The 11676-nt window shown below is 33.4% G+C and overlaps 1 protein-coding gene across 1 annotated transcript; it reads right to left on the reverse strand.

The window, feature by feature from the left end:
* Positions 1–2223: 2223 nt before the first annotated feature.
* Positions 2224–2751, reverse strand: LOC149528336 (pentatricopeptide repeat-containing protein At3g26782, mitochondrial-like). Its single transcript, XM_089808032.1, has one exon. It carries the CDS (start codon positions 2749–2751, stop codon positions 2224–2226), a length of 528 nt encoding a protein of 175 aa, XP_089664158.1.
* Between the last annotated feature and the right edge of the window lie 8925 nt (positions 2752–11676).

The following is an 11676-nucleotide window of genomic DNA, read 5'->3' on the forward strand; positions in this document are numbered from 1 at the left end:
TTTGTGCAATAGTTTTTGTGCTTGACTTTCAGGATGGATGCACACTTATCTTTAAGGAATCAGCCTTTTCACATTTAGAGGATTTTAGAGGACCTAAATTTCTATCCTCAATTCGAAGTGCGATTTCTACTTCAATCAGAGCTAGGAGATATCATGATTTTTCTCAGACATTGATTTCTGGACATTTAATTGTTGTTGCAAGCCGACTTGTGGCTCTTCAAGTATTTAATGTTAAGTTTTATTTAATTTGCGATTTCTAGGATGACTTGTGGCTTATATTGGTATAATTAGGGGTCTTACGGAGTCTTTTAGTCATTGAGTTGGGATGAAATGAAGGATAGATAAAAGGCAGTCTTTTGTTGGTATTCTTGGAACCAAATATTTTTCGTCTATGTTTCCATCAATGCCAAAGCATGAGATTGTTGGAAGATTGGTTGGAAGAATGAATATTGATGATATTCCTATGGTTGAGTACTACTATGATGATATGTTACATTCTTGATTGATTTTTTCATTGATGTTTACATAGCAAGTTTCCTGTGGTATCTGACAAAAGAACAATAGAAAGATCAAGTTGGTACGGATGGCTAGTTGAGCATTATAACCACCTGAGGTTATGGGAGATACTTCTGAGTATCTGGTATATGTAGTTAACATTAGAAGAAGAAAGGAAAAGTCTAGAAGAAGTTATGTAATTTTTGGTGACGTCTAATCTGTGATAGAGTTTACAGAGACGTGTTCTGGTAAACTTGTTATATCTCTTAATAGAGTTGATATCTTGAGTATCAAGGTTGAGGACATGAAGAATACATGTTGAGGATGATGTGGCTAAGCTCACTCATCATAATAGTGTGTGTATAGAAAGTAATTCAAGTTGTAAGGTGAAAGATTAAGGTTATCGCTAAGTGTAACATGTTCTTAATGCGGTCCTATAATAATTAATTGAGAAGGTCTAACAAGACGACTCAGGGAATTGTTTTATGGAATCGATATAAAGGAAGGAAATTCTCCTTTATTGTGGTATCTAATGAATGTAATGAGAATTGATGATAAGCAACATAGAGTGTGAAATGCAAAGTTGAGTAGAGCAGTGCGAAAGTGAAGGAAACTTCATTGCTGAGGTTTTGCTGACTAATCTGAGGTTTGATATATGGATCCGAGGTTTGTGACCTAGTCTATAAGGTCCGAAAATGATTGGTTGATAGGACAAAGGAAAGAATTGAGGAAATAAGAAGATAAAAATAAATTACTTGCTTGAGCAATGAGCTCTTCTTGTAATTGAAATTGCATGTATGGGCAGTGGGCTCTTCTTGCATACATTATACCACAACTCCTAATAGGGATTTAGGATCTCCTAATAGGTACTCATTGTACTAAATTTTGTAATAGACTCCTAACAGGGTCCATGTAACCGAGTAGAGAGTGTGGAATGCGAAGTTGAGCAGAGCAGTACAGAAGTGAAGGAAACTTCATTGCTGAGGTTTTGCTAATTGATCTAAGGCTTGGTATTTAGATCTGAGGTATGTGACCTAGTCTACAATGTTTGACAATGATTGGTCTAGTTGACAGGATAGAGGAAAGAATAGAGGAAAGAAGAAGATAACAATAAATTACATGTTTGAGCAGTGAGCTCTTCTTGTAGTTGAAATTGCATGTTTGGGTAGTGGGCTCCTCTTACATACATTATACCACAACTCCTAACAGGGATTCAAGGTCTCCTAATATGGAATCATTACTAAATGGTGTAAATTATAGCATTCTGGTTTCTATCATTAATACATGTGATAGAAACCTAATGCTTAACTAGCTAGTACATAGTAGAAAGTATACTTGTCCTACATTTAGATGTACTTGCTCTAACCCTAAAATGCCCTACCAAGAAACTTGTACAAATGCCATATTTGCTCTATTAATACTACAAAATATCTTGGAAACGACTACTTCTTGGTGCTAAGAAAAATTCTAATATGCTCCATAAGGATATGTAAAGAAACTAGATTGTGTATCTAATATTTGATAGTGAAGCCATAGCTAGAAATGCCATAACGACAATTCTGCATTGCTATTACTCATGTATTACCAATAATCTCCACATGAAAAATTTCTATCCTTAAAATGATGGAAACATTTTACATCCCTAACAATAAGTTCCTGCCCCTCAATCTTAGAAATAATCTTGATGGAAGTATGACAATCACCACACAGATGTAGGTTCTTGATTACTCACAATGTTTGTCTAGGTGGGGTGTTGATAAGCCCAATAGCTATTAACAACCTCTCACTGTGATGCATCAGAGCTATCTCTTTCTGTGCCTCATCCACATCATGCAACAAATACCTTGTGTCAAGCACATACCCTGCTTCCTTCATCTTGTCACTCAGGTCATCTAAATTTGCATAGATTTGTTCTCTCTGTGGATGAGATAAGTTTCTTGCTCTATACTCATGCACATTACTATCTTTTGGTGCTGGGGGTTTCATGAGATCAACATCTCCCCTAACATCTCTGCTATTGTTTTTAACTCCTCTACTAGCACATCTTCCACCTATACCACTTGTATTCAATACTGCCATATTAGGATCCAATTCAGTGAGCTCGTTGGCTACTTTTTTCTCCATTTTTGCATTGTTGTTGCTCTTGCAAAAATTCAACAAGGTATTCCAAACTGAAGTAGATGGTTTCATAGACATTTTATTGATGAATTCCTCTGCCTTCTCTAGCCCACCAATGTATATCGACCATGCACACATAGTGCTGCATGGAATACAACAGTCTATAATCCTTGCTCATGGACTCGAAATACTACCTGCCTTTATCTACCAATCCCAATCTACTACAAGCCCAAAGCACACATAGGAAACTATTCCCATCCGGCCTAAAACCATTTTCTTGCATCTGTCCAAAAGTATGTAATGCTTCCTTAGCAAGCCCATTATATGAATACCCAACAATCAAGAAGTTCCATGAAGCATAATCTCACTCTGTCATTTTGTCAAAAAGTTGTCACGCATCCTACGCACTACCACATTTTCCATATAATTCCAACATTTTGTTATTAACAATAACATTTGGCTGAAAGCTAGTCCTACTCATATGCTTAATGACCCTTTTCCCATCATCTAGGGCTTTTCTATCTGCACAACACTATAGCATAGAGTTGTAAGTATATGAATCCAAAAAACTACTTTTTTCTTCCATTCTTACAAAAGATTTCATGGCTTCCTCCAGCTTTGCTTCCTTGGTTAATATCCTCAAATCCTCTTCAGCTACACTGTTGGTCACGTAAGCATTTTTACCAATTGAATTTTCTTGAGACGCGTAGTTGGATACAACAGACGTGCTCAAGGGATTTAAAAATATGTTGACTTTGGGTTCACATCCATTGAAAAAATGAGTTTCTTTACACGTTTTGAAACTTAAAAACCTGCAAAAATGTAAGGGGTTTTGGTTGAGAGTACATGTGTTTCTTTTCTCCAAAATTGTTGTGATGTCCCTAAGCCTGTTTGTAATTGATGTCTTCAATATCTTCCTAATTGTGCAAGCCATGGCTACCTCTTCATGTTTTTGTTGTTGCTTGTGTTCTAATAAACCCTAGAAAGGGGGCTTTATACAAGTACATACACTATGAAGAAGGCTTATTTATAGAATGCAACATTTTCTTTTTTTGTAGCGAGTGAGTTGGAGCAATTACAAGATTGGCGATGAGGCGAGAGAGGTGAAGGGCACTGCAATAAGATAGGAATTTTAGGTTAACTTGGTTTGAACAATCTAAAGTGTATTTTTGCAGTGGCACGACTACAACATATTTGCACCACCTGCACATTAATCAATTTACATCTTATGCCATGGTATAAGCATAGTACCAATGTTTTTTAAAAATAATTAAATGGAAAACATTTAGCATTTTTTAAAGTTTTATATTATTTTTATTTTAATTTTATTTTTCTTACTTTCTCTTTCAAAGAATTTTGCCTAGTAAAAATTATATGTTAACAAATTTGAAGTCAAAGATTATTTGATTTATATTAAATTATTAGTGTAATTTTATTTTTTATTTTTTCAATTTAATTTATTAATATATAGTTAAAAATATGATATTATCATTTTAAAAAGTTTAAAATTTGAATTTATTATGTACATATTTTAATACATTTATTTCAATAAATATTAATAGAGATATATATCTTGAATATTGAATTATTTTTAGGCAAGAGCCTACAACACAATTGTAAATCATAAATCATGAGTCTCTTATCTGAGAGGTCTTGGGTTTGAATCTAGTCAAGCACTTAAAAAATAATAGTAACTTAATCATAACATCATGACTTTGGCCTCTTACCAATCAAAAAAATAAAAAATTGATTAATTATTAATAATAAATTTTAATAGATATATTTAAGATAAGAATTGTTGATTTAAAAAATTGAAGATGGGCATCTATGTTTATAGAATTTTATAGTGTTAATTAAATGGTTAATAATTAATTTTAATTTATAAAGATGACCCTCTCATTTCTATTAAAAAAATTAAAACTAAAACAATATTTAGTTTATTATTAAAATTGTGTAGTATTTATTTTTTAAATTAATTTATATGTATATTTTAATTATCATCTTGACATTCTTATGTGTCCCTCATTTTCAATCTTTTGTGTATGTGTGTGAGAGAGAGATCACTTTTCTTCTTCAAATAGATTGTGGAAAAGTAATGTTATTAAAACATATATATGACAACTATTATATTATAAATCATCATATAAATAATTTTAACTTTTCATTGATATATAATGTATAATAATAATTAATATATTAATTAGGTAATATTCATATAATAGTTTTTTGCAAATTAATACATTTTTAAAAACTATTTATAGTTCATATTGAAATTATAAAATTATGTTTGGTAAAAAATTAAAATAGTACATTCATCTCTCATTTTATTAACAAGTGTCACAATGTGACATAGTACTTGCCAATATAAATAATAAAATTATAATTGTATTATAAATATTTAATTTAATTTTAATTACTTTTACACTTAAATATTCAAGTTAGTTATAGTTTCAAATTTGTATGTAATAAATTTATTATATATTTATAATTATAATATAAGTGATAAATATTTTTATAATTTAAAATTATCATACATAATCATAATATTTATTGTGAGAGTTAAAATTTAAGAATTTGAATATAACCATAATCCATATAAAAATCTAAATTATTATTCATTTTTTGAACAAGTAGTAATTGATTATTTAATTAGATATATTGAAACAATTAGAAATTATATAGGTAATTATAGGTTGCACCGTGTGAAAGTGCCTAATATAAGAGGCTAAATGTTTTAGCCAAATGAAATAAGAGTAAAATAATTTTATTCATTTATAAACATAACAAATTTGCATCTCTACTATTGCACTTTATTAATTTTATATCAAGATTTCAAAATAACTAATTCTAATTGGTAGAAAGAAAAAGTTATATTCTCTAATAGGCATTAAAAAGTCATAAAATGATACAATAGTACAAGTACTAATAACATACAATGTATTTGCAAATAAAGAATAATTCTTATCTTAAATATGATATATTTATCTTTAATTTGTTGAATAAATACTAAATAAGTCTTATCTTAGTATGGTTAAAACAAAATATCATATTAATGTCATGCCCAAAATACGAGGGCAAAAACACACAATTTTTTTTTATAAAGTAATAATAATAAGGTTCAATAAGGTTTAAAAGTTTGATTCGCAAGTGAAAGTATAGGTACACCTACATCTCACCCCAAGTTAAAAAAAAATCAAGCGCAGGAATAAATCGTTTAATTTAATTTCTCGTTATAGAATCAATATTGGCATTTGTTTCATTAATACATTACCTTACAACATTCTATTTATAATTATTGAATAACAATATAAATTAAACTTAAATTTATTCTAAACAAAAGAAATTAACATTATCTATTAGTCTATCATATACTCACATATTAAGACAAGATAATAGCTCACATGAAGTTTACTAACACCTTTAAATATATTTATAAAATTTCTACTAAATTAGAACTAATTTCTAAATTAATCTATAATCTAAACACTTTCAACTAATACTAATTAGTACTAATAATTTAACATCTTTCACTAATAACAAAATTCAACTAACCATTCCATAAATTATTTAATTTAAAACATACAAAAGCAAATTTAATTAAAGACAAAACAATTATTAAACCCGTTCTAATCACTATTTTAATAATAGTTTAAGAACACTAATGCTAATACTAAACTAAGTTTAACTAACCTTAAATTACAACTACTTAAAAGAAAACTTTTAAATAAATAACAAACTAAACTAAAAATACTAACTACCCTTCCCATATCCCTAACACCCCCTACACTACCCGCCACCCCCCACTTTCCTAAAGCTAGCGCCAGGCAAGGGCACGTGGACCAGGGGTATCCCCAAAAAGGTGGGCAGCAAGCATGGAACATGGGTTAATATTTTCATTAACCATGCACTGCCCAAGGAAATCCACAAAATGGGGCACACCTATGTCAAAAACTCTGAGCGCTGCCCAGGCCTTGTCCCCCCCTCAACAAATGTGAAACCATCTCCTTCAAAGGAAAACACACCAAAAAAATAGAAGTAAGCCAATAACATACAAACTACCAAGCTAACCTTCCTACGCTAAAGTCCTCTTCCTTTCCACGTGGCCCAAGGAACAATTTGAAATAAATGATGTCAGGCAAGTCAAGATATGTGGATACCTGATTCCCAAGCCTTCAATTCATGTGCCCACTAAAGGAGAAAGGTGATATGGTAGTTATATCATAAGTTTGTTTGGTAGAGGTAAGGAAATAGTATTTAGGATATTTCTTTTTATATTATTAGTATTGTTTATTTTTACTTTATTTATGTTTTCTTTTCATTTAAAGAATCAATATTAAAAAGGTTCAAAGGGAATATTAATAGCATCTTTTAGATGCTCTGTTGTAGGGAAGAAATTTAAATCTTTCTTCCATACAAAAAGCAGTGAGCATTTTGCTCTAGAAAAGTAATTTTTTTTTTGTGTCCTTATTTTGCCTAAGTAAAGAATTTTCCAACAATCTACTTTTAAACAAGGGGGTATTTAAAAAAAAAAAGGGTTTAAACACATAGAGTTCAATAATTGGTTATCACAATAATGTATGAGCAATTTTATTTCCTATCTAGCACAAAAGCGAACCAAGTTCTCAACATAACATATTTGAACATGAAATTTGCACAATAGAACATCATCATTTTATCTCATTTTTGATATACATACATATAACTGAAAACATGAAAACCTCATAAAGAACAATATTACTCAAACATTATTTTATTGACCACCTGATTCAAAGGCTCTGTCGGGAAAGAACCAGGAAGAAAACTCAGCATCGTTGCCACTACAACAAAAAAATTTAAATACAATTTACACATGATTTCAATCTCGAACATAATTGAATTTCAACAATCAATTTAAATTTCCTTCATGGCCCTTAACAAGGGATCCATATCACTTTCTGCAATGCATCGCTGAGATTGTGGAGAGAACAAAAACTGACCAGGTGACAACAAACATAACAAGGAACAAAATCAGACATTCATTTCCATATCGAGTTTTCACAACAGGTACAAAACTAGGGAGAAGGTGGATTTTTCCAACAAGTGATGTCAGAAACAACACCAAAATAGCTGCCCAATTGGGGCTATAACTCAAGAACTTTTGTTCTTCCATTCTTACATGCCAAAACTCATACACAGTTTGTGCTGACAGGTAGGGGCCCATAACACCCTACCCTCTCTCCCTCTTCTCGTCCTGAGAAGAGACTCTACACTGTTGGAGTCAAACTAAAGACCTTTCTTGAAATTGGCCACTTCTACCCTATCCGAGGGTGAGTAATGCCAAAACACCCATACAAGAAAACTTCAAAATTCAAGCAAAACATGAAGGAAAAGCATTCAAGAAACCATGTTTCAATCCTTCCCAAGCATACCCAACATACATACAAGCATACCAATGAACAACACAATAACATAAGCATGAACCAAGCATGAAACAACATGAGCAACATGAGCAACATGAACAACAATGAACAAAGGAGATGAAGAACTCCTAGCTTCACAAAAAGGTTATGGTAAAATGAACAAGTTGAGAAGAGATTTTCCTTCCTTGCCTTCAATCTTCCAAAACTTCACTCTAAAACTAGAGATTGGGTAACAACCAAAACTTCTCAAAAATACCTCTAAATAAGATCCAAACTCAACCACCTAAAAAGGGCAATAACTTCCCCCACTTGCCTAAAAATCTAGAGGTTTCTAACTCAACTAAACCTAAGGCTAACCTCAAGGTGGGGTTAGGGTCATTCAACCCATGGTGAAAACATTCTATTTTCACACTAAAGCAAAAATGGACTTTTTAAGTGACCTCAAAAGTCAAAAAAAGGGGCTAGGGGGGTGGAAAATGCCCCCAACTCATACCCATACCCCTTGGGTAGTAAAATTTCATGATTTAAGGCCTTAGGAAATGATCTGGGACCAAACAAATGCTAGAAATTTTTGGGACTATCTAACAACTCCAAAATGTAGATTAAGCACTAATCCAGATTAGGGGTAACTAAACTCGATAAAAATAGATTAGCAAAAAAGATCACTAACTTGGTCTGACTTAGATTTAAGGACTACTTGGTTAACCCTAACTAGCATGCTAGAATGCCTAAACAATTCACAAGTGTCAAGCGACACTAAAAAAAAATACTATTACGAAACGTTAACATTTAGTAAATTTCAGAATGATACATTCATACATCTCACAATACAATTAAGATACAAACAACAAGGTTTCCACAAATGGCACATAGGGATCAATTCCATTTCTCTGTTGGGTTTCTTGGCTAAAATATCCTGCACACTCATTGCACACATCAGTAGCCCCATAAAATCACATGCACATATGTATATACATATTAGGGAAATCAAATAAATTAAAACATACATCTTTCAATTAATCAGGGTTTCTCTTGTTCTACTCATATTCTCAATCATTAAAATTTCATAATCAGTGTTAATTTTGCATTCACTTACTTCAATACACATGTTCATAAAGCATTACATGACGAAACCAAATATATGAAAGTAAAACTCCACACAACATGAAATAATATAATATGCTCAAAGTATCCAATAGTGTCTCGACATATCGAGTCATGAGTATCAAAATACTAATGTATCACTATGCTATGATGGGTTGGGGCGAGGCCTTACATCCTCCCCCAGTAGGCATGAACTTCCTCCTGGAGTTCATCAAAAAGATAAGAGTACTAAGATCACATCCATGCTGCATCCTCCCATGAAGCTGTGACCTCATCGTAACAATCCCACTGGACCCTAACCTGGTCCAGCTCTCAGCCTCGAAGAGCTAGGGTCTGTCGGGCAATAATATGGATAGGCTCCAGTGTTAGCTGTCTGTCCGACTCCACCTGCAAAGCATCCCAATCTATAATATGAGACTCATCATAAATGTATCCTCTAAGTACTGAAATGTGAAACACATCGTGGATGTGTGACAGGCTAGGTGGCAAAGCTAAATGGTATGCAATAGGTCCTATCCTCTCTAGGATCTCGAATGGTCCAACAAATCAGGGTGCCAACTTAGAGCCCTTTCCAAATCAAATTAGGCTCTTGTGTGGTCGCACCCTCAAGAGCACTCTATCACCAACCTGATACTCTTGATCTTTCCTCTTCACATCAACATACTTCTTTTGCCTATCTTGTACCTCTCTCAGGCGCTGTCTAATCAAGGTCACCTATTGCTCCATCTCCTTAACTAAATAAGGACCAATAGATACTCGATCCTCGATCCTATCCCAACTCAAGGGTTTTTTGAAAGGTCTTCCATACAAGGCCTCATAAGGCAGCATACCTATGGAGGAATGGTGCCCATTGTTATAAGAAAACTCGACAAGGTGTAGGTATTCCTCCCATTTGACCTGATGGTCCATCATGTACATATGTAGCATGTCCTCCAAAACTTGATTCACTCGCTTAGTCTGACCATCGTTCTAAGGATGGTATGTTGTACTAAAATTGAGCCTAGTGCCCAAAGCTACCTGCAACTCTCTCCAAAATGAAGAAGTGAACAAAGAGTCCCTATCGGAGATGATCTTATGGGGAACACCATGAAGTCTGACAATGTCCCGCAAGAACACCTGGGCTATATCTCCTATTGTGTACATAGTATGCACGAGTGAGAAATGGGCAACCTTGGTCAACGTGTTAGTTGTCAACAAAATGGCATCATGGCTACGAGATGATATGGGGAGACCAACAATGAAATCCATAGATATAGCATCCCACTTCCACTCTGCAATCTCATGCGGCTAAAGAAGCCCACCAGGATGACGGTGCTTTGCCTTGACCCTTTGACACTCAAGGCATCTTGCAACTATGCTAGCAATCTGCACTCTCATGCCTAGCTAATGATACAACTGCCTCAAATCTACATGTAACTTCTTAACATCGGGGTGTGCTACATAAGGTGCTCTGTGAGCCTCAAGTACCACTAGTAAATTTAGGCTTAATTTGCGATGCAAAAAGGTCTCAATTTCGACAAGAGTATGTCGCTAAAGTGACCAAAGTCGTTGTCGCACAAATTTGGTCGATTTTCCACCACATTCATTTCGCGTCAGAATTTTGACTACATAAATGTGGATTTACCAACACAAATTTCGTCGAGTACTCTAGTCAACGTAAACTATTATTTTCTCAATTCCGACATAAACTTGCCCAATTTTTCATCAAAATTCTGACCAAAGACGCTTAGCTTTCGACACCGGTGCTATACTCGTGACCTAAAAGGTTGCCAGTTTGGTGTCTCAATTGCGACGAATATTGGTCGCAATTGAGACCAAAATGTGTCACAATTGAGACACGCTGTCCCATTTTTTTTGAAAGCTTTGCTTTCATAGGAGCGTTCAAAACTACACAAAACTTGATTATAAAGCGTAATTGCTTGATGCATGAGAGTCAAGGTATCATGTACATTTCTTCCTCCACACCATTTTTTCATTCGTCAAATGATTTATTTTATACAAAACAACGGGAAGGAGGAAGAAATGTGCATGATATCCTATTTCCATCGAGCAATTATGCTTTACAACTCAAATTTTGTGGAGTTTAGAAGGCTCCTATGAGAGCTAAGGCTTTGCAATAATTGGCACAATGCGTCTACATTTTGGTTCCTGCAGAGAAGAATAAAATTAGGAAATAATTATTTATCAGGAATGAAAGCCAATAATTTCATCTATTTTTCAAACAGATAAACGTGACAAAAAAACTTACAGTCCCAATCACATCATCATAAGAGCGCATATATAACTTTAACTATAACTGTCTAAAACCAACATAATTTACAAATATCCACAATTCAAATATTATCCCTTGATGTTTTCTTTAATAATGCTCCAATGCCTTAGGGCATTCAGTTAGAAACTTCAAAATTAATGCTATCAAGTTAGATGCCATTTCATAGCCACCAAGGATAAGGTCCATAATAAGATTCAATATCTCTTCATCCATAATGTATATTAGTGCTATCAAGTTAGTTGTTATATTAATAAGATTCAATATCTCTTCATCAATATACCTTTGGTT

The sequence above is a fragment of the Cupressus sempervirens genome, chromosome 11 (genome assembly GCF_028749045.1).
Source record: "Cupressus sempervirens isolate cs-2001-9-10 chromosome 11, ASM2874904v1, whole genome shotgun sequence".
NCBI classification, from domain to species: Eukaryota; Viridiplantae; Streptophyta; class Pinopsida; order Cupressales; family Cupressaceae; genus Cupressus; species Cupressus sempervirens.

Bases quoted from the DNA above. Each gene is read 5' to 3' on its own strand.
- LOC149528336 (XM_089808032.1), bottom strand. From the start codon at position 2,751: ATGTGTGCATGGTCGATATACATTGGTGGGCTAGAGAAGGCAGAGGAA.